The sequence below is a fragment of the Solea solea genome, chromosome 8 (assembly GCF_958295425.1).
Source record: "Solea solea chromosome 8, fSolSol10.1, whole genome shotgun sequence".
NCBI lineage: Eukaryota > Metazoa > Chordata > Actinopteri > Pleuronectiformes > Soleidae > Solea > Solea solea.
The window spans coordinates 24,328,742-24,353,342 of NC_081141.1; the positions used below are offsets into that span (position 1 = coordinate 24,328,742).

A 24,601-nucleotide genomic window follows, 5' to 3' on the forward strand; every position below is an offset into this window, starting at 1 on the left:
TCAAATAAGTATTGTCGAGGTGACTATTCATAAGTCTCTCACCTTTTTGTCTTCCTGTGTGTGTGTTTTTTTTCTCTCCCTCTCCAGTGAAAAGGAAGTGAAAAATCCATCTGTCCTCAGTGCATCATTGTGCCGAGGCTCTTTCTAATCTCTCTTGTCCTGCTCCACCCTCCTGCTCCTACCCCACCTCTTCCATGCATGGTCCTTTTTGTGTGTGTGTGTGTGTGTGTGTTGCCACTTTTATGATATAAGAAACCACGCTAGTTGAAGTTCATTTGAGTTCAGTGAAATCTTGGGGGATTCATCATTACATATTTACTGGCTGAGGCTGATCTTGCTGTAAGGTTCTACCCTCGTCCCATTGATCTAGTGCGCATGTTCACTCCTGAGGTTACGGGACGTGCTTCCATTTGCATAAGGCCCTGGGCAAGGTTCTTTCCACCATTGATTGGCCTGTCCATGAGCGCCCCGTGCCTTCTCACATTGATCACTTTGTTTTTTCCCGGAGACAGTGCTACTCAGAGTTCAGCTGCTGCTCCGGCACATCAGACCTGCCGGAGGAAGAGTGAGAGAGAGAGGGAGAGAGAGAGAGAGAGAGAGGGGGAGAGGAGTGAGTAGGAGTCAGAGGGCGTTGATGGAAAGGTTTGGAGCTAATATCTTGATATTTCTGAATACTTTTCATTAAAAAAAGTAAAAATCAATTCCAGTTTTCACCCTGCCGCCTCCGTGTCCTTACACCTTCAGTAAGAAACAATGCAGTGCAGCGAGCTGCAGCACAATCTCTTGTGTTTTGAGACTTTCCGTTGCCAGTTACACACGTGCAATAATACATGGTAGGAAACAAGTTGTCATCCGGGCGTTACAGTGTAGTCTGGTGGTAATGATTCATCTTCTTATGGCAAATATTGGTCAGAAAAATCACTATTTGATATTTAGCGCAAATTGTCCATGCGTGTTTAGCAATGGCATCCAAAAATGAACAGCCCTCCCCCTCACAGTATACATGTATTCATTTATATACACTGTACATGATATATAATGAGTTATTGCAGGTTTCATGGCCAAATAACCGAGGTTAAATAATAATTACATGAATCCTTCTGTGTGTTTTTGTGCACGTTTCATTGTGTGTGTGTGTGTGTTATTCTTACGGCATGGCGTCAGCGGCGGCGTAAAGGCTCAGACTCCCATGATGCACCGCTTCCTCCTCTTTGTTCTGCGTGGTGAAAGCAGCGTGCGGCTTTGTCTGCCTCCGTCTCTCGACGCTCTCTCTCTCTCCCTCTCCGCTCGTCGCCTCCAGAGGCAAGGTCTCCCTCTCTCTCTGTCCTGTACTCCTGTAAAGCTCACTCACTCACTCACTCACTCACTCACGCTTTCATTCACCCTTCTGTGCCCATTGGGCTTTGCGTTCCATGCGTTCTTTTGCCCCTCTCCTCGCGCTGCATTTGTTGTGTTTCACTTTCCCCTCTTAATTCGCAATGAAACGCACTTTCTTTCTTTCTTTCTTTCTTTCTTTCTTTCTTTCTTTCTGTAACCCCCCCTCCGCCACCACCACCACCACCTACCCCCTCCCGGCCCCTGTTGTCAATCCACTCCACATTACTGTTCTTTTTTGTGACACTCGGACACTCGGAGCTTCTCTGGTTGCGCTCCTCCTGCCGACTTCACTTATCTATAAACTTAAACTCTCTGCATATTATGGTCTGTGCTCCGTCCTCTGCCTCCGGTTCACTCGTGTTGTTTTTCTCTCCTCACATCAGCCTCGCTCCTTCATTCTGTGCCATCCACGACTGACTGACAACAAACACAACTTAAGAACAGTTCCTGCCTAATAAAAACGTGACCTCTGAGGTTATGTTGTTTATTTGTTTGTGTGAAATCTTTAAATGGGGGAGAGAAAAAATTCAACCTGAAAATGAAAGAAATAGTAAATAATTTTTCCGTGTTTTTTAATACCTGGTAAAAGCACGTCGCTTTCAACACTTTATAAAACATTTTCCGAGCAGACGTCACACTTTTTGTCTATTTTCCCTATTATTGGTCCTTTTACTCTTAACTTACTCGTCTCATTCTTCCCAATTGCTCTCATTCACCGTTCCCACTGTGGCATTTCCATGCATTCACCTGCTGTGTGTGTGTGTGTGTGTGTGTGTCAGCTGGTTACGACCTTGGTCACCTTCAGCAGAGACGGAATAGGAGCGGCTTACGTGAGCTTTGAATGTGGGGAAGATGACATGTTGACAGCTCAAATGAATCGCTCGTCACACGTCATCTTTTTTTTTTCTCCCCCCCCCCCCCCACACCCCCCACACACCCCTTGTTAATTCTGCCGTAAGAATGCACACAATATAAGAGAGAGGATTCTTGAGGACATATGTGGTTGCACATTGTCATGCTGGCATCACTTGAATCTCACTCCTTCCCACCCAGTTTTACTTCTCCCTCTCTCTCCCTCTCTCCCTCTCTCTCTTCAACGCTGTGAATGGTCTCATTCGACAGCAAATGTAGGAGGAAAGAATGAGTCTCAGGCACTGAAAGGAGGGAAAGTGTTGTTTCTGAAAAGCTGTGAGGAGCAGCAAGGCGGGCCCTGGTGCAAATGTCAGTGAACTCACTGACTCTCGGGTTGAAGTTTAAACCCTCTTTTCCCCTCCTCTGCGTCTCCTCTCCTTTTTCACCTTCTCCCGCCTTAAAGTCTGCATCTCCATCCACGCCCGCCTCCTTCACTCCCTCTCTCTGTCTTTCACTGCTTTTTAAAGTTCACTGAATGGGGAGTTGGTATTCTGTGGTGTTTTTTTTGCCTACTCCAAACCCTCCAAATACCAGGGTCACAGCATTGTTTTTAGCGAGTTTGTGAGGAATTCTTCAGTATCGGTGCTTCACCTGCAGAATACGCTGCTTATTTCCACAGCGTTTGTCTCTCCAGTGTTTTAACAGAAGACACAACTGATGTTAAAGGGGAAAAAAAACAAAAACAGGCCATTGCAGTTTCTCAGTCATACATATTTTGCACTTCAAGCATGAAATACCCCCATAGTGACTATTCAGCTGATCTATTCCCAACTCTGTAGCCTTTGATACTTATGGAAAACCGAGTTTGAATCCATTATGGCAATTTTTTTTTTTTCCAGGGATGTGTTTTAGTTATGTACCTGTAGTAAAACATATTTAATTTTTGAAACCCTCGGAAAGCTGACAGTGAAAAGAGATGAACTGTTTTATGTGCCATTTTAAGGCTTTATGTGCTGTGAAATACGACGGGGGCTATGAAAGAGCAAAAAAAAAAAAAAGAAAGAAAGAAAGAAGGGGAAGGAGAGCAGAGTGAGGAAGCGGGGAGAAGAAGAAGAGCAAGCGAGAGGCTCCTGGTGAGGAAGTAGCCTTTGATGTCTTTGCCGGGTTTCGGTGCTGAATGCGGGAACTCACTGAAGGGGAGTCCTCGTTTCATGACGGGCGGAATATGAAGCTGGATGTCCGAGGAAAAATGTAAAACACACATAGATTTGCACAGATTAAAAAAATAATCCATTCGTGTTTCTGTGGATTTGCTTTTTGCTCGATTTCTTGACCAGTGAGGTTTTAAATGGTCGCCCTGTCGTGTCACTCGTTAGTGAAGACTCGTTTGTGGTTTGTCATGTTAAGATTTGTTATATCTCTGTGTGTGTGTGTGTGTGTGTGTGTGTGTGTGTATTTGAGGTCTTTTTCCGGCATAATTACTGACCTTGTCAGGACCGGTGGTAGTCACAGCTGGTCCTAATGAGGCAGAACTGGTTAAGTTTGGGGCTGAGATTTGAGTTGTGGTGGTTAGGTTCAGTTCAGAGTTAGGAGTTTGTTTAGCCCGTCCACATGAATGGAATTCAACGCAGCGTCCTATGAAGAATAGTGTGTGTGTGTGTGTGTGTGTGTGTGTGTGTCCCAGTCTCATATATATTCTGCTTTCCTATTAGATGTCTTCACAGTCGGCGGGTCCTCTGGACTCCTCTGACATCAGCTGTCATGCATGGCCTGTCTGCCGCTCTCCTTCCCTTCTCACTTTTTTCGCTCTCTCACCCCTCGAATATTAAAAACATCTTGGTCATGTCAGACATCCTTTAACCACACCACCCCCCCCTCCCCTCCTTCACCACCTACCAGTTAACATGTACGATAACCCCCCCCCCCCCATCTGTGGTGCCCAATCCCCAACCTCGACGTCCATCTCTTCTTCCTCCGCCGCTCCTTCCTTCCCCGGTGTCCTGGGTGTCACCCGCCCTCCACCCCCCTGTTCCTCCCGCGTGACAGCACTTGCGTCCTCTTCACCTCTTGCTCCCTTCATGTGTGTCTTGTTTTTGTGGCCCTCACTCGTGGTGATGCTTAGTTGATTTGGTCTGATTTCTCTTTGATGAAAACACTAGGGGGCACTGCCTGTCCTTTGTTCCCTTAGCAGGATTTGATGCATGTGTATTTTTTGTCTGTATGCGTGGTGTGTGTGTGCGCCCGTGCGTGTGTTCCTGTTTGTGTTTGTATTTTTCCCCGTCCTCCCCCCCCCCCCCCCCCCCCCCCCCTCCTCCCGTCTGTAATGGATCTGCATTCAGATGGACAGGAAGGCAGGAAGACAGCAGGTCTCTGGTGGTGACCAGGGTTAGTCCACACACACACACACACACACACACACACACACACGCGCCCTGTGTTCCTGTTTGGTCAACCCAGGGGTGCAGGTTAATGAAAAGGTCTTGGACCACAGAGAGGAGCGACAGTCATCTCACAGACACCTCTGCTCACCTCCAGCCCTCCGAGACCCTCTCTCCATCCATGACAGCCAACCCTCCCTCCACCTCCCTCTCTCCCCTACGTTGACCCTCTGTCCCTGCCCCCCCCCCTCCCTGGGTCACCCCACATCGTCTGGCTGCCCGGTGGCCACCAGAAACACAGCTCGCCCAGTGTGGCGTTACAACGGAGGTAGATAAACTCAGAGCGTGGTGCTGTTTGTTGAGGGGGTGACAGGGGGGAGAAAGAGAGTGCATGAGAATGAGAGTTATCCGAGTGATTTTAGACAAGAGGCCAAAAAGATGCCATCATCTCCTCCTGACACCCAGAGTTGTTTACTGCTGATATATCTGCGATTGTTTTTGCGAAAAAAGAAAACTCCAGAAAAGAATTATTGATTTGTTGTGGTATCCTTATTATTATTATTATTATTATTTATTTTTTATTTAATAATAAGCAGACAGCTGATGAGGGATGTTTGATAGTGCTAATTGGCAGCTCCCGTCCGTGCAGTGGGTTGGGGCTGGGCGAAGTGAAGCGCCGCTATTGTTTAGAGGTGTCAAACCCGACGCAGAACAAAGAGGACAGGAGAAATGTGCTGCGCTTGCCTATCAATGTGCTGAATGCAGCTAAAGAATGCACACACACACACACACACTTATAAATATATATTATATATGTATGAATGCACACGTGTATGTCCATCCATGCACACACACACACACACACACACACTGCATTACCTGGAGTCGTACACCACACCAGCCTCACACACACACACACACACACACACAGAGTGGAGACAAACAGCCTGAAAATGACAAGATAATCACCACATTCAAACTTACCTTCAGCTCCGGGTAAATGTCTCTCTCTGAGACAAACTAATAAATATACTGTTTTCTTTTCAAATGCTCGCCACTGAAGGCCCTAATTACCATACGCTGACAAAGACCTGACAGAGGTGTAATAGTTAAAAAGGTAATTTGACTACAAGTAGGAGTTTGGGTGGGGAAAAGGGTCAGCGTGCCTGTCCCCCCCCCCCACTCGCCCGCACCACCACTACCTCCTCCTCCTCCTCCCCTGCACCCCATCTGCCGTTCTCTTTAATGGTTTATTCACGCTTTTTCGAGGACTTTTTTTTTTTTTGCATGATTGACTGACAAGGTCTTTTTCCGAAATAGCATCTTCAGTAATGAGAAATAATTGACTCCCTAATCAAAAAAGGGGTTCACGGAATCCACAAACCCAACTGTAATCTTCTGTGGCATTTCCAGCAGAATTGACAGTCCTCATAGCTGCGGGCTCTATACCACTTTGATTTAATTGCTTTTTTTTATAAGATTAATAATATTCTTTATACCGTATTGGGTGTGTATGGTCCGTGTGTGTGTGTGTGTGTGCTGCACACTCTTCTCTCAGGCTTTGTTTTTAATCAACAATATCACTTGAAAAGCACTTTAACTGGTGTACTACTTTTTTTGTGTGTGTGTGAATTTTTACATTTAATTCATTAAGGGAATCCTTGTGGTGATTTCATTATGTACTTCAGAGTGTGTCACCGTGCTTGTGTTTTTTCTTTTATAAACCGTGTTACGAAACACTCACCGCGACAGTAGCAGAAGAATAAAAGTACATTTTAACCTAAGTCCACGTCCAAAAAACTTCATTTTTAAAGTTATGTTTATTTGCTATATTTTTAATTAACACTAATGAAATTATTTTTCTTAATTAGATTTTTCAGCAAAGTTGAGCTTCTACTATCTGTGGTATTAAAAAAAAACTTATATTTAAGGCTTGAAGAGGAACTGTTTTTTTTTTTGCTCTTAAATCTGTTTTAATGGAACATCATCATGATTATTTAGATATTTTTAATGGCTTTACTCTGGCTGTTTAATTGACTAATTGAATTGCTTTATATTTTTCTTAAAACCCTACATTAGTATTATTTTTAATCTTTAATTCTCGTGTCTTGATTACTCTGGGCATAAAAGTAATAATTTTGAAAGTGAGTGTAAGTTTTTTAGAAGACGACGGGGCAAATTAACTTGTAGCTTCCTTCAGTCTGTTCAATTTGCAAATATGGCCTCAATACCTTTTTTTTCCCTCTCTTTCTTTTTCTGACTCATCTTTTCCTCACGTTTTAAATCGTAGCTCGTGGCGATGAGAAGTTAATTTCAGATCGTTATATATTTCCATTAATTTCATTTGGCCTTCTGTAGTTCTTCCCTCACTCACTCACTCACTCACTCACTCACGCTCATCTTCCTTTCAGTTCAGGGGGATCACACAGTCTCTGTTTTTTTTTTTTTGTCCTTTTCTTTTCTTATTTTCCCCTTTTTCAAGGGTTTGGTCCCGTCTTACCCCCACGGCACTGGAAACAAGCAAATATGAAGGATGATAAAGTGAAGAGAGGAACTCTCTCTCTTTGTCACTTTTCTTTTACCCCCCCCCCCAACTTTTTTCTTTCCCATGAGCGCTTCACACTTAGAGACGGGTCGAGTGGCCCTAGAAGTTTGTACAAAAACACCTCCCCTAAGAATCCAACTCCTCCAGCCCTGAAGGGACACACACACACACACACACACACCTGATTTGCCAGTAACGTGGAGAGCAGCAGGCGCCTCCAGATTTGTTGTTTTTGTTTCATTTCCCTTCTCTTCTCTTCCTCCTCCTCCTCCTCCTCCCCCCATTCACAGCTAAGGTGAAAAACAGTCCACTGAGATATTTGGTGGATTTTGCCATCAGCTTACCACCACAAAAAAAAACTACACATACACATACATTAACTGGACTTCATGTATTGATTGGTGAAGCGTGAAATAGAATTTGTATAGATCGTCTTAGAAGGTTAAGAGGAGAAAAGAAACGAAACGTGTATAAATATAATAAATGAGCCAAAGTTGATGACAGCGAGTCGAGTGAAGAAAGTCACACAATTGTTAAAAATCTTTGCACCACTTCACATTTTATCACCACAATTTTAGACAAATTTAGGGAGAATTCCACGTCGTGGCATGTTGAAGTTCCTCACTGTACCCCAATTTAGAAAATTTTGGCTCCTATGACAGAAAATGGGCTCAGTTAGTGCAAGGAATTTGTGTGTGTGTGTGTGTGTGTGTGTGTGTCTGAAATGGACAGCAGTACCCGATGGATATTTAACACATTAGCTTTGGCAGAGCTGTGAGTGGTGTGAAAACACACTGATTTCCTAAGTGGCAATCATATCAGCCTTGCCGTCAGAGAGGCAGCCGAGAGCAAACATCTGTGTGTGTGCGCGTGTGTGTGTGTGTGTGTGTGTGTCTACAGCACTGCATTAAATTTGATTCAGTAAACTTTTTATTGTTGTGTGTTATATTCACCATGAGGATCATATGTTTATTTGGCTCCTGGAAAAAAAAAGAAAGATTGTGCCTCATATTTTCCACTTTTTGTGTTTTCTGTGTCTTTTTTTTCTTTTGGTGCCATTAACTCAATGATTTATGCCATCAATCTGAAGTTTTTATCAACGTTTAGGCCCAGAGTTTAATTCTTTCTTGTAGTTTTTCAGCCTGCTCTGTCTCTGTCTCTCTCTCTGAGACCAGGCTTTAAGCTGTCTCCTCCCTGCCAGGGTTCAGGGATCTCTTGGTTCTCCTCGTGTCAGCATAGCCCTGAGTTACGACACAAAGGTCTCAGCCTCCTCCTCCTCCTCCACCCACCCTCGTTAGGCCCTCCGTCAGTCTCCTTCTCCCTCACCCTATCCATCCTCGCCCCCTGCTGAGAGTCACCCATCCGAAACTATGTTAAAACGGGTCGTCCCCCGGCGTGCACTTAAAGCCGTCCCTTTAACCTGCTCCGAAATACTTACGGCTATTATTGTAGCTTATAAATCATTAAGAAAGTTTAATTATACGAAAATTTCATGGTGGAAATGTGCAAGCTGACACATGGGAAGGGGAATTTAATGGGCCAGCAAGTCCCAGCACCGTGAGGGAAAATATTGAGGTTAGGTTTCTATTTTACAGCATTGCCGGAGGGTTGAGAGACAGGGAGGACAGACAAGAAAGGAGCACTTTGAGAGTGAGCCAGAGAGAGAGAGAGAGAAGGCGATTTGACGAGGACTAAACTGTGTCCGACATGCAAAAGTAACTTTCTCATTTCATTCACTCTCAAAGGCGCTAATGTGGCCTGTTGATTTGGGAACGATGGAGACGCTGCGGCCACTATAGCCTGTGCTGGTTTCCTTAACTAGGATTTATTGTAATTAACACTTTAATTAGTCACCACGCCGCAATTTCACGATATTAAAGAACGCCGTCTAATTAGGAATGATCATATAGAGAAAACAACATGCGATATATGTGTAATGTTATACTGGCTTTACAAAAGTTGGTCCACTTTCTTAATTGCGTCACTTAATTCACCGTTGTTACGGCTTATGTAACTCGAGCGGACTCGTTTATTTTTTAATTTAGACACAAATGTAAGTCAATCAAAGTGTTTGGACTTATTAACACTAACCGCCGTGTGCAGACGTTAATTAGCAATTAACAAACGTGAAATACCGATATCCGTTTCGAGCTGATTTGAATGCACGAGCGCCGTCGCAGTAAAAAGTCGTCAGTCAAGTTGAAACCAAGAGGATTTCACTCGTCTGGAATTGGCTCGTTATTGTTTTGTGGAATTACAGTCACCGGAAGGAAGAAAAAAGTTGTTTTAAAGTTGTTCTACAGAGTTAAATAAAGTTGTTTTTAGATGTCATAAAGAGACAAATACGTTCTTACATGACTCATCCTGATAAAGTCAATTGTATATAGAAGTCTAACAATATACCTATTTCTGTTATGGATTTTCTTATTATCCCCTCAATAAACATTGCTTGAACAATATTAAATTATGTTTTAACTAAATAACACAAAAAATAAGTTTGTCAAATCAACTTTTCAGTGCAAGAAAAATCCAGTTTTAGTGTCTTGGCATTAAGGGGCCGGGGAAGAAAACGGTGTAATCTCACATAAATAAGAAACACGTGGCAGATCCATTAAATAATGATCTGCCACTCTCCATTATTAATAAATGGCAAAAAGTGGCCTCGATTAATCAGCCTGACAGGTGATCCAGTCCACCTCGAGTTGCGTTTACCCACTACGCTGCTATTGTTTAACCACAGCCCACATCATTCATCCCTTCTGCTCTTCCTTTTCATCCATCCTCTCCCTGTCCCCCCTCTCCCTCTCTCTCCCTCTCTCTCTCCTCGCTTCCCGTCTTCCTCTTGTTTTCCACGCGGGCACAAGCGAGGCGCAGCGCCCACAGCCGGCAGGTTTCCTGGCACGCCGCTCCTCATCCTCTGCCTTTTGTTTCCACCAGTGGACGACCATTTTCAGCTTCTGCTGTGTCAGTAAATATTTATTGGCCTTCCTTTTCCTCCTCACTGCCCCCACTGATGTCGGTGTGTCTGCACATGTGTGTGTGTTAACTCTTCAGTGGCGTAAACTCTGACCTCGTCAGGACCTGTAGTCCTCGTGGAGACCAAAACCTGGTCTGAACTGACTTCAGAACCTCATTTTTTGAAGTTTACACAACGTTCCACGACCACGTGTCTGTCGCTGTCACTCACCACAATTCTCCGTCCTCACTCCGTCCTTCATCATCTCCTCTTCACTCCATCATACATGTGGACAACAGAGGAAAGAAAGGAGGAAGTTATTGCAGTTTTCTCCTGCTCTCTCTCTCTCCTCTCTTCCTCCCTCTCTACACCTTCACCACAGCCAGAGTTCAGGGAGGGGAAAAACCCTGCGAGTGAATTCATGCGACCTCACTGAAAGACGCACACACACACACACACTCTCCCTCACACTCCCTAGGGCCCTGTGGCCTCGTGCTGGAGAGGGCTTCCTTCCTGTGGTTAAGACAAAGGAAACTGGGGACAGACAGGGGACCTGGGACCTCTGCTTCAAAGCCACAGGAAGTGCTGGTGTTGTCTCTTCCTGTGGAGAGTGTTGGAGCGTGGGGGGGGGGCGGGAGGGCAGCTGCCTGTGTTTTCACAGTCAGGAATGACTGCTTCTCTTTGACCTGAGATCAGTTACTCGAAACATACAGGAGCAAGTGCGATTGCATGCACACAAAGACCGATCCTGCGGTGAAACCACTCAGTCGCTTGAAAGCCAAATCCGGCTGAGGATCATCAACTTAATCACTGTTTATCTATAAGTCTATTGTCCTTATTGATTTACGACAGAAGAACATCACTGCCAGAGCATCTGCCACCCGTCATGTTTGTTTTTTTTTCCGACTGTCTTTGCGGTCACGTGCGCTGTGTGTGTGTGTGTGTGTGTGTACTCGTCTGTATGTGTTTGTGTTTCTGCTGCTGTTCCATTGTTGGCATGTATTATGGGATTTGTGTGTGTATGTGTGTTTGTGCGTCTGCACCATGTGTTTTCCAACCTTGCAGTGTTCACGTGCATACATGTTTGTTTGTTTTTCCCGTGTTCGCCCTGGCTCTTCTGGTGCTCTCTCCTCTTACTCTCTGGCACCGACCGGACAGTTAATCAATCAAATATTTAAGCAGTGCTTCAGTGCTCAGTGGGAAGTCCTAGACTATCTGTGGCTGTTGGCAGTGGCACATTATAAGCCTCGTCACTGGCACCAGCGCGGAGCTTCTCTCCCTCTTTCCTCTTGGCCTGTGCTCAATCTTTGTGCACTCCCACTAAAAACTCTATATTTTGTCTTCCTTTTTTTTTCCCTTCTCACTCATCCTCTGTCATTCTCCTATCTCTTATTTTTGCTGCTCTCTATTCTCACCCGCTCTCTCTGCGTAATTGTGGCTTTTCACACCGACTATCTGACAGTGAACAAGGTCTCTTAAAGAGCTCCCATCTTTCCCGTCTTTGGTTTTTTCCCCCCTCTCTTTTCTCTCACACCGCATTCTTTCCAGGGATGAGTCTGCCTGTCTCCCCGCAGGGATCTCCATTGTGGATTACCATTCACTTTTCGCCCAATTATCTAGTGGCTTTCGCTGCCTTTGACACATAATTATCAAAGGCCTAAATAATTGTCTTTATTATTGCCGGTGTTTAGATGTACCATCAGCGGAGCTGTCGCGAGCAGGGGAGCGTCACAGGGAGAAACGAGAGACAGAGAGGGAGAGAGAGAAATGAAATATTTATCTCCACCAGAGATTAGCTTAGCATGCTGTTAAATGATGTCCCGACGCTTATTTCCACTCCCTCGCCCAGACACATAAACATGATTAATATGCGGCCTGAAATACATATCGCCACATTCACTGTCGCACACCCATCATCACATCCCGTCCGACGTTTGTGACGAAAATAAAGATTTATGTGCGACAAAAAGAGCGCCGTATAGCTGTAGCTTTGTGGCAGGAAGCAGCTGTACTTTAGGTCAGGTTAGAGAAAAGTCTTTGTGTGTACGTCTCAAAGAAATCCACCTAATGCCCCCATGAGTGACCTATGACTGTCTTGTCTGTTGAGTAGAAGTGCACAGTTTGAATGTATGTGGGCCGGTCTGTGTCATCAGCTGTGACTCAGCTGTGTATCAAAGGAATGCAAATATGATGCGTGGTTGTGGTCAAATGAAAAACTACACCACACCGAGGGAGGGTTTTTTAAAACCAGCTTGAGCATAACTTTTTTTTTTTAAATGTGTTGCAGCAAAGTAAATGATGAACGTCGAACCATCCATAATGATTATTCAACTAAATCAGGTCTATGAGCTTAAAATGGTGCAGGGGATCAAATATGTCAGAGGGTAAAAGGCATTTCATTAAGGCTACATCCATACGGCCACATTGTAATTTAAAAAGTTTCAGTTTTTAACTAAAACTATGATGTTTAACTGTCATGTTTGTACCAGCGTAAACCGGAAGTCACTTCTCTCCTCTGTAGTTGTTTGCTTAGTGTCAGAAAGTATTATCAACAAGAGACGGAAACTTAAAGTAAGCGTTAAATGCTTTGGTTGTTCAGTGGGTAATCGTGGTCTCGTCAATAATAACCAGTCGCAAGGAGAGCGTGGGTTTACTGTGCCATTTTTTCCTGGTGTTCTATCCATCCATCCATCTACTGTCTACTGCTTTATCCTCCACGTTTGGGTCGGTGGGTGCCAATCCCAGCTGACATCCCAGACCCTGGACAGGTCATTTGCCAGCCAGCCCATTGACAAACAACCATTTAATCCCACGTGTCCAAAAACTCAGGAGAACCCGGAGAAACCTGCAAACTCCACACTGAAAGGCCTCAGACCAGGACGCGAAGCAGCAACCTTCTCTCTGTGACGAAACAATGCTAGTCACGTGCGCCACCGTGTGAGTTTTTAAACAAAACGAAAGTGAGAAGGGTCTTCAAACTCCTCTGTTTCAGTGGTTTTTAAAACATCACGGCAGTTTAAACGGAAAAACCTAATTAGAACATTTGGAGTTTCTATTTGTTAGCATGTCAAGCACCATTCCGAGTCTTTCTACCACCCATGAACTCATTAATAACCAGTTCTTTAAGCTTCGTCCAGGTGCCTCAGTCAATAAAACATAAATGCATCGTCTTTTGTTGCGAAACATCTTCTAATTTTCATTAGCATACTCTTTTGATAGCTTCCTCCTGTAACCTTCTCCGTTCCTGGCAGTTTTGTTTTTCCTCTCACATGCAAGTCGTCCATGTCCGAGCTCCACCCGAGCTTCTTTACCCTGCACATCCAGCTGCTTCAGCATTAAAGGGAAGGCCAGGAGAGACACTGCAAATGCCTCAACATCTGTGCGTTGGTTTTTAGCTCAACAAGTATTTCCACATGTTTCCCTTTGTGTTTTCCCTGTCCGATACGAGACTGATCACGACAGCTGCTCGGTTTCCTTGTTAAAGCTGCAATCTGTGGTTACTTCGCGGATTAGCACATTAAACGTTCCATTTTTTTAATTTTTTTCTGACTAACAGTAACTCACAACATTACGACACGACGAGTGATACGTGATAAGGATCTACTGCTGTAGACACCGCGAGAATCAGCCACCGAGACTCAGACGAGCACAGATTTTCCTTTCAACATGCAGCAATCCACGCTCGTCACTGTGGCTTGTTCAACACGAGACCCACTGGTGTCAGAATGATTGTGGTCGAGGGCCACACTGCACTCATTATTTGTCAACCTATTACCCCAACTGTTACCACAGCCAACCACATGTGTGGAGGCAATGTGGCAACGAGGACCTGTCAGGGGGAGTGATTTATCTCGCCAGTGTTTTGGTCTGTAATCTGTGGTCGAGGCGTCATCGGGAATACGGACTATTTTTTTGGTGAGGGTTCGTGATTTATGTTACTTCATCACATTAGCAAATGTGTAACAAAGCGACGCTCATTGGCAACAACAGCAAAAATGGTGTTTATCTTCCTTACAGAGTTTTTCAGTCGATACAAAATGATATGAGTCTTTTTTATTTACGTTTACGGTTGTTATTTTACAATTTTTTTACGAATTTTAAAAAATATGGTTAACGTGTCATGCATCTATGCATTTCATATAATAGTTATCAGTGTAATTTCTCATGTTACAACCTCTACACTTTATTTACACACTGTGGTCTAAGTATATATAATATATAATATTTAGAAATGTGTTATATTTGAACGTGTTATAGAATAATTGAATGTCAAACTAGAAGTTTTGAAGTGGTTAAGCGTGAGCTTCTGTTCAACAATTACAGAGAAACTTGAGCAATAAAAGTTAGTTAGAGACAAATGTTTTTTAAACCATTAAAACTTACTCGGGGAAACTTGTTTTTTACCCACCAAAAAGTATCTTGTGGCGCTGAATCAAATTAATTTGAATGACTGCTTTCGGATTTCCAAAGGTCTCATTATCTGGGAAAAAAACAACAAAAAAAAACTTTTTCCCTCCCCTCATCTGTCAGCTTGATGAGACAGGCGCGTGTGCCTCTGCACTGTCTAAACACTTAGGTTCAGTATTTAGGTTCCAGACTAGCACCACCATCTAAAAAACCCCAGCTCCACTCCCACCTTAGCAGCTGTGCCTTCCCTTTTGTTCCTGCCTCTATCTTTGTGTAACCACTGTCTGTCAGTCACTTACTCCACCACCAAATTGCCCTTCTGTTGTGTGCTCTCCCTCATATCTGCTCACATTCATTCCTTCACCCATATGCATATATCCACGTGCGCGCGTACCCACACATGACGACATGCACACACACTTCCTCCGGTCATTGTATTTAGTATTCCTATTCTGAGTGTTTTCCATTTATCTGCATATCCTTTGTTGAGCGCTCTGAAGCACTTTTGTTTTAAAAGTGGCATGTTGAAATGCTGTAAACAAAGATGGACTTAAACAACCTGTCACTTTTTGGAAGGTTGGCAGATACAGTACAGCTCACTCTGGCACAAGTTGCATTACAGTTTTAATGATTTCCAGTGAATTCAAGTACAGAAGTTTAATACCAAATGTGAAAAGTATTATATAAACTATTGAAACGGTATAGGAGCAAGATAACATATCTTTATTGCTGTCCCCACGTGATGTTTTCGAGCGGATTGTAGTCGTGCGCTCAGCTTCCTCCGCGGGCGCTCGGTCTACTGTCTTGCGTTTCCTGGCCTCTGTTCGCAGCCCTTATGCTCAGGGACCGTCCCGTTTGGCTGGCACCAGAAAACAAGACCTTGACTGACACCTCCAGTTTTAAAAGGTTGACTTCTGCTGCTCCCACGGGCCCAGTTCTGCCAGAGAAAAGCTTTTCAACCAAGCGTGGATGAGGAAGGGAGTACAGAGCGGGGTCCGTGTCTCTCTGTGTGTATGTGATGGCATGATTTTGTGTGAGCGGGGGGGATTTGTCTGCGCATACGTGTCTCCTTTTGTTGTCTATCTCTATTTTTCTTTTTTCCTGCTTGTGGTCGTACCTCCCCATCTCATTCTGCGGTGAAGACGCTCCGGTGGAAGCCTTATCAGCCGGATGATGCATGAGTCCTTAGCGCCTTAATAGATTCCATTTATCTCTATACACTCCCACTTTAATTTGGCTGGGTGAGTGAGGATGTATTCAAATGCCCACTGTCATTATGATGTACAGCCACCCAGCGAGAGCCTGCGTCTGTGATTGCGACAGCCTGAGTGTCAGACACATGTTCATTCGGCTTAAACTCTCCAAAAAAAAAAAGTGGTGTTTTATTACACTTGAGTGTATGAGATAAGATTCATGGCGATCATATTCTTGCGTCTAACCACCTACTAATGCCCGCTATTCCAGTCCCGGCCTTAGTTACAACATTACCTCAATCTCCCGCTGAAGTGCTCGCCTTACTCTCAGGCACCAAGCCATAAACACCATCACCATTTTTAAGCCCTGCAGAAGTCAGTAGTCGCGCACACTGCCAAGAATTTGTCCCCCCCCCCCTCCAGATGACACTTAAGATGAAGCTTTAATGCCGTTAACATTTGTTCTGCACAGCTGTAGCACAGTGTGTCAATGACCACACACCCACTGCCCATACTTAGTGCTATGCCGCAGCACTGTGGCCATCCCCAGTCCACCAGTCCTTTCCCCAGCCTCACTAAATCTATACAGTAAGTGATTGTTAACCTATTGTTGCAAGTCCTGTTCTCCTTTCTTTCCGTTTTATCTTAAAGGGAGGCTGAGTGAAACGGCTCGTTCCCAGTGCCGGCTATGCTGCTCCTCAGGGTAGGGCCGGCGGTGTGGGAAGTCTATTGTACTGCGGTAACAAGTCCTTTGTGTGACATTTTCCTTGGCGTTGACATTCAGAGGGGAATAGGAAAGACGGGGCCTAGTGATGCCACGTTCTCTGTGACATGTGAAGGGAAAGGGTATTAAGAATGGGGGGACTGAGGTATTTGAACGTGCACGGGGAAGGACATTTGCACAGGACGTGACAAGGACACGCCGCTGATGTTGGGAGCAGCTCTTTCATATTTCACTTTATAACATTATGCTATACACCAGGTTGAATCTGTATGCGCCGGGTTCAAAGCTGTCCACTGGGCCGGTGCTATCATGGTCTGAGGAGAAGGCTGACAGCGCGTGTCACACGGGGGATAAAACTTTTATTAGGCAACTATCTACTGACACAATCACCGTGTCGTATTAACATGATTTAATTTGTGTCCGTGCATTTCAACAAGCCCATTTTTGTTACTTATCTTACACCAGTCATTCTCCATAGAGTTTTCGTTATGAACCATTTTATTGTCAATTTTTGCCACAAGAAACACACAATAACTAAAAATACATGAACATAAAACTACATTAAGAAAATACAGTGCAGACCCACATATGGGTTGCAATAGATTTTTTTCCTAGCCTTTTATATTAGATTTATTTTTATTTTTTTAAATTGCATACATAAAATGAAGTTTAATTTCATTCATCAATCATATATCTTGGAGTTGCCTGGATAACCAGTTCAAAATAATAGTAGGTATTCCATAAATGGCGATATAAAGAGTCAAAAACTTTGAATTGTGCACTAATTGTTAAAGTATATTGTTTAATTAACAGTTGTACACAAGCTACCTCTGGTGGTACTTGGTGGAGAAAAATCTGAATTTTGACCCGAGTGCATAGAATGACGATGATAGAATGATCTTATTGGGACTAAATCTGCCTCCAGTGAAATCTCTTGATTTGATTTGCTTTCTTTCTTCTTTCGGCAGATGAATCAGAGGGAAATGCAAGTGAAGAACCGAGTGTGTGCCGTGGCTCTGACCGACTCCGCTCACAACATCTGGCTCCAGGAGACGAGCAAAGGCACGCAGGACTGGATGCAGCAGGTGAAATATAATAGCCACACACACGTACACACAAACTCACCCTGAAGGGAGAACATGCTAAAGAAACTGTGCTGCAGCCAATTCCCGAGCTTCCATTATCATCATGTAAATTCATTCACGTGAGCTGAGGTCACTCGTGTTCTCCTCTTCTTGACCTACACGGGCTCCTCTGACCGACTATAGCCAGACTCTGAAGTCATCGAGAAGCATTGTTTGCATGTTTTCCTTTTATATTTGTTATCAACCCCACCCCCCCCACACTTTCTCTTCCTGGGTTCATATCAGTGAATAACCGGAGACGGTTAACCCTCGACGGTGCGTGTGCATATAGCAGCTCCGCGGCGTTCGTGTTAGCGCACACGCGTGTGCGGTCCTCCGTGCTCGCGGGCGAGCGTGTGAGATGGGACGCACGCGCATTTGTGTTAGCTTCATTTTAGCACTTGCCCTTTCTGATGTGACCTCTGCGCCATACGCAGCACCTGGGCTCACTCAGTATGCACATACTGATGAGGACCAGCCAAGACCAGAGGTGCTCGAGAGCCAGAGATGCAAATGTCACACAGTCACACACACACACACACACACACACACACACCACACACCTTTATCTGTATTACATCCTCTTTTATGTCCCTTGCCTTTTGTTTTTCCTATTTCTGTCATTTTTGTTCCTCGTGTGTGTTTGTTCGACGCACTGCAGTGTGTGTTACTCGGCTGCGGATGTGTATTTATGTTCGTTAGAGTTGTGGGGATTCAAGGTTGCACTGGCCCTCTTCTCCTTGTCTGGCATCTCCTATTTTTGATTCATCTAAGGGATGGGTGTGGCACGGCGTAATTGGAATGTTAAGTGATTTTCTATTTGTGACGATTACCCAGAACAATAAATCTGAAATAACCTTCTTTGTCCAGGCGAAGGCAGCTCGTACTCATTAACCCTCAGTCCTTTTTTTTGGCAGAATTAAGAGATGGAGACTGCCTAATTAAGGGGATTTTCTACAGGGAAACAGTTGTGCACCTATGTTATGCTCTCTAGATTTCTTGTGCATGCAACCAAGTGTTTTCTGTGCCTCTATTGCATAAACTGTTCCCTCACTGCATCAACAATGATAGCAGAATACTTACCACTGATGCTTCCTCTGTTAGTATTTCTCTATTGCACTGTAGTTAACTTCAGTTAACTTCACTTAACCACTAAAAGCTAATCATTTTAAAGGATTTACACACTTCCCGCTGGTTGGACGTCAGTCAGCTCCTAAAGAACTTCTTGATTCGGTGGATCACAGTAGGACTCTGATCTGCTTACGTGAGAAACAAACACTGTGTAAGTGCAGTTATTCCACCTAAAGGTCAGAGTGATCTTCTTTCTTACCCAACATCCTGGACCTGTTGTTGGCACGGCTTTCGCTCGTTTTCCTTATAGACTTTTCACACAATCCACAGTCGAAAAGCACATGCTTCGATCGGTGCGGTGTGTCACGCCGACTCTCGATGCCTTTTAAATGCTCACTTTTAAAGCAAATCTTAATCAATAACCCGTACAATGCTGGATCTCGCTTGTGAACGACACTCAAAGGCAGGACGTCACATCGTGGCACCGGGTAACGTACGAATCTGTGCACGTGGGGTCTGGGCACCTCGGTCGCGCTCTGTTCTCTGTTGGACAGAGATAATGCCCTCCCTCCAGGGTTCAAGAAGTCACTCGGTGGTGGGATGGAGAGATGAAGAAGCGGAGGCTGAAAAGGAGAAGATAGGATTTAGAGATCAGCACCTGCTGGGCCGAGTTATATAGACCAAATGGGTCAGATGAGGGGCACATGACGTCACTGCCCGGAGAGGGGGGAAAAAGCGATCAAGAAAGAAGAGGAGCAGAAATAAGAAGAGGCAGAGACAGAAAGATTCAGCCATCGACTGAGACAGAATAAAATAGACGTAGAAATAAAGTATGAGAAATGTTCAATAATTTAAATCCTATTGACTGCTGCCGAGGAAGCGCAGGTTGGAGCTGTGGAAAAAGGAAAACAAAAAGACAGGCAGGGTGTGAATGGAGTGAATACAGATGGAGAAGAGGAGATGAAGAGATGAATGTGGGCAAAGATGAGTAGAATAGTGAGGAGAAGTGAGTGAGAGAGGGAAATGTGAATGATGGTGTACAGCTGGCAGCCTGTCACAGTCTCCAAGGTGTCTCCTGTCACCGTGCTGGCCTGCTGTCACACTCTAGTGGCCTGCCCAGAGCGCACACATACACACACACACACACACACACACGCTGAGTACACTACAGTCATGAATAAACCATCCTAATCCACAGAGATTATACAGCAACTGGATGAGGTGGGAGCCACAGACACACAGAGAGTGAAATACTCGGAACTACTTTCCGAGAAGTTAGGTTGCAGACTGTCATGTGTGTTATGGTTCAGGAGACTTTTGTACACTTAGCAGAGAGTTTTTTTTTTATAATGAGGCTTTTACCGCAGGTGCTTTGAAGAAGAGTTTAGAGACACGGCTCACTTATACAAATCAGTTTCCTGGAAGATCAGTTTGGAATTGAAGATACGCGCACAATTTTTTAGTGTTTCATTTAATTCCAGCTCACAAATCACGAGTAAAGCAAAACACTGTACATGCAAAGAAGGGCCAGTGGTCAGTTGTCAGTAAAGATTTGTTTGGACGACACCACACACACACACACATGTTTTTTGGAAGATTTCTCAGGAGAAATTTTAAATGGACCAGCTGTTTGTACACAGATCTGTACTCAGGTCACAGGGGCAGTGAAATTTCATCTGCCATTGATCTGTGTTCTCCAATCTTTTCCTATGGGAAATTTTTCACTGTTTTTTTTTTTTTTTTTGCAATTTCCCATGCTGCAGTTACGCACAAAGCTTAGAAAAACCATATCAAGGTATTCCTGGCAGAGCTGCACGTTTTGATGTATAATTTGTGCCTCAAAAGAGGCAGGGCGAGTTTTGCGGGCGAAATCCTGGTGATCGAGGAAGAAGAAGTAGTTCCTGCTTTGAACTTTGGACTAGCTAACAACACTGGCTATTTCCTGCCAAAGTTCCTCTCGTCCTGATCGGAGGAGAAAGGTTACGTCAAAGATGCAAGAGTGCTGTTGCCACAGTCCAGCAGAGCTCAGCCATCTTGGCCTCCAGACTTTGCGTTTGCGTCATTTCTCCAGGTGCCCTCTTCCAGATGTTCTCTTCCAGATGCTGCTTCATGTTTTTTGTGCGGTGAGAAAAAAAGGCACTTTCCTGACATGTCAGGAGTTCATCTGACCATCTGATGATTGTTCAGAAGCAGATGATCGGTCCTCACGCCACTGTGCTGCACAACAAACGGCACATTCGGGCTCAGGTTCTGAATAAACCCTAGTTTTCCATCCATCCATCTTCAAATCTTCATGTTTTTGCACTGTGGGAGGAGAACGTGGAGAAAAACCCACGCACACTCGGGGGAGAACATGCAACCTCCACGCAGAAAGGCCCTTGTTCGGTCCAAATACAACGTGTTATCTGTTACTTTAATGCAGTTTCTGGAAGTTGGGGCTGACGCATCCCCTTTAAGGAGCCCCGTGTGTTTACTCCAGTGACGTTTGCTGTGTAGTGGATATGGACTCACTCACACACACACACGCACAGGAGACGTATTTGGTCCTCATGATGGCTCCATTAGATCAGACTACCATCAGCTAAGTGCAGAGGTTTTTGGGTCCATTATCCTGTGTCCCTGTGCGCGTGAGCACGTTGTTTATGTAATGGAAGCAGAGTGGCCTGCTCTCTGACTCGCACAAGGCAGCAGGTGGTGGCTCACACACATATACAGGTCAGACTAGGCTCAGAAGCATCCTTCACATTTTGGGGGGGGGGGTTAGATGTGTCACCTGCTTGTCATTTACACTCTCACACCATGTTGATATCATATACCCCATTCGACAAGCTATTTTTATGCAGGTTTAAATGTTTTTTTCACCAGTGGGAATGTGTTTACATCATTTGTGGGTCAAATGACACTGAAATGCATGTGGATTTTTATCGGCTATGGTTCCAACAGGTATTTAAAACCCAGATTAAGTATGATCCTAATCCCCTTTTTTTCATATTTTTGTTGTGAAAGATGCTTTATTGGTTACCTTTCAATACTTTAATATTTGTTTTTATACCAAACACCATTATCACCGACGTTAAAATACAGTGGCATAAATAACTCGAGCAAAGTCAGCTATGGACTTTTCACACGAGGCAGATTCATTCCCAATATGATCATTTGCTCTCTCATCATCCTCCTCTTCCTCACATATAATTCAGACACTAGATAGAGATGGAGTGAGAGATAAGGTGACTTAATTGTTTATTTGTTTAATTTTCTACTTCCTCAGCTCCACTCCGATCACATACAGTTGAACAGTATTTCCCACCAGAGGAAGTTCACGTACCACTGGCGGTACATGTACCACAGTTTGAGAACTATGGCTTTAAAGGACCTTTCAGAAGTTTGTATGTGCGTGTTGTTGACACACGCAGAGACACAGAGGAAGGGAGGAAGAGTCAGATGTGTGTACATGTTTGTTTCCGTCTGCCTTCGGTTCAGCGGAGTCATTGATCAGTGGACGACGAGCTGCTTGAAGTGACGACGCGATGCGTCAGAGGCAGCCGATGGTGATGCGCCATCCTTTTGTCACGTCGCCCTCCTCTAATCCCAGCCAGCAGGCCTTGTCTTTATGTGACTGCTGTTATGCCCGCGGTCTCTCACAGCACTGGGCCTGTGCTGTGTGTGTGTGTGTGTGTGTGCAAGACTTTGTGTGCACATGTGTGGTTGCCTTGACAAATCTATTCAAACCCCGGCCTCCCTGCCTCCATTGGTGGCGATGGTGGAGATGAAGGGGCGAGGGAGGAGGGTTGTTTGAAAGACTCCACTCCTTCGCCTCTCTCCAGCCGCCTTCAGCCCCGCCGCTCCACAGCCCAGCTGACATCTTCCTTCAGACAAACTGAATGAATTAAAGGAGGATACAATGAGACACTTGATGTAGCAGTCAAGCAGCCCCACTGCTTCTGTGCCGCTCTACACCGCTCTGCCCTCAAGCCAAGGCTCAGAGGAGAGCACATCTAGGGCAAAGCAAAGGATCTAAAAATACACAATATGCCACTGTTTACCAAGATGACTTGTCATCTTACCCCCAAAACCTAAACCTCCCCCACCCCCCTCCCCTTCTGCCTCCCCTCCGTACCCCCTCGTCTCTAGGCTGATCTTTCATCAAACCTCTTTTGGCTTGTTCTCCTTCTCGCTGCTCGCACTTTTTGATTGACAGGGCTGAAGAAATGAAATATAGAGTAAGGGAGTGAAGCGGTTTGTACTTCAGTTCATTTTTATTTCTTTTGATTGAAAAGCTTTTTTTTGTGCTTTTTTTTAATAAAACACAATCCTGTACACATTTCCCAACTGAATTTTGTTTACACACATGTTGATATCACTACCACATAGTATTTGATAAGGGTTTGTGTGAGATGTTTAATCATAGCAATTTCATGCAATCACTTTCCATGACCCTACAGCTAAGAAATGATTGTAGAAGAAGAAATCTTCAGATGATTTACACCTCTAGTCAAACATACAAACAGGGGCTTAATCAGGCAACGACTTTATGTCCCAGTGCAATTCAAATGTATTTATATTGTGCCAAATCAAAGCCAGAGACCAAGATCAGTTGTATACATTTTCAATTAAACATTTTAAACTTGTTGTAGGTTATCAGTAATATTAATTACTATGTATTTTGACAGAAAAACATGATCATCTCTGGGTGTTTGTGAGTTCATGTTGGATCACGACTCAAACAGAATGACTTTTACCAAACGTAACGACACAAATGTTAGTTTAAAAGTTTAAAAGTTACACCCTGACTGTATTTGCTACTTCTCTGTGTCCAGTCCCTCCTCTCTCAGGGCCTTGGGAGTCCGGGGGGGTTGCCGAGGGCAAAAAGAATGCTCAAGTGTGTGTTTGCGTTTGCACGTAAACGTGAGTTTGAAGGGTTCACGCCGCTCCTCATCTTCTCAGACCCCCCGCGGTGCAATCAGTGACCCTCACACACGGGCAAACATGCACAACACTGTAATGGCTGTCAGGGTCCAGGGTGAAAGCAAAACAAGGGCAGATAAGGAGTGATTCAGAAGGACGCCAGCTGCACATTCTAATCTCTTTACATTTTCTCTTTCTTCTACTGAACTTTTATCTTATCTGTGGAACGTCTTCTCCAAGCATTCCTCATTATACTCCCTCTGTCTCTCTCTCTCTCCCTCCCTTTTTCCTTGTTATTGTGTACTAACCTTACACGTCGCAGCATACCAAACTTCATTACACCGTGATATGTTAGTCATCTGCTGACTTGGTGAAAGAAAACTGAATATTAAAATGTTTTAGGAAAGGTTTCACAGTCCCTTTGAAGTAACTCGGAGGGAATGCCACACAGGCGGGAAGATTAAGACAGCAGAAAAGTGGATAAAGAGGTCTTCTCTTCTTTCTGACAGTGGAGTTGTCAACCACAGGGGGGTTTGAGAGGACGTGGGGTGTTTGCAGGGGGTTATGGGTCAGCAGGCTGGGCAGACACCCTCCCCCAGGGCACCAACTGATCCACCATGGTAGAAGGCCTCAGCTCTCCACCACAAACAAACGCCAAGCTGTCTGAGCAACATGTCACAGAGCTTTTAATTGCTTGTTCCTCCCTCTCTTTTTCTCTCTCCCACTCTCTCCCTCCCCCTTCTCTCCGTCCACCTCACTCAGCCCCACACACACACACACACACACACACCACTTTCTCACTTTGTGTCCGTCCCGTTCTGCTCCCCACCTGTCCCCCGTTTCTTTGTCTTCCTTTATCTTCCCTCCTTTCTCTTTTTTCCCCCGTCAAGTTTCTCTTGTGGCTTTTTTCTTTAAATGTAACTTTCAAGTTCGATTTTTTTTGAAAAATGTCATATTTCCATGTCAGTCAAAAAGTGCAATATTACATATTTTATACCGTATATGTATTTTACATACACATACCCTCCATAGGGTGTCTATGTCCTTACCGTGTCTATACATTAGAGAG

General features: G+C 44.5%; 1 protein-coding gene across 1 annotated transcript in view; it reads left to right on the top strand.

Annotated features, from left to right (window-relative positions):
- The window catches only part of fam172a (family with sequence similarity 172 member A), a 163,017-nt gene that overhangs the window by 90,833 nt on the left and 47,583 nt on the right, over nucleotides 1-24,601 (top strand). Inside the window, exon 9 of the mRNA XM_058636321.1 lies at nucleotides 17,401-17,517. Coding sequence (XP_058492304.1) covers nucleotides 17,401-17,517 — 117 coding nt within the window. The remainder of the gene's footprint in view (nucleotides 1-17,400; nucleotides 17,518-24,601) is intronic.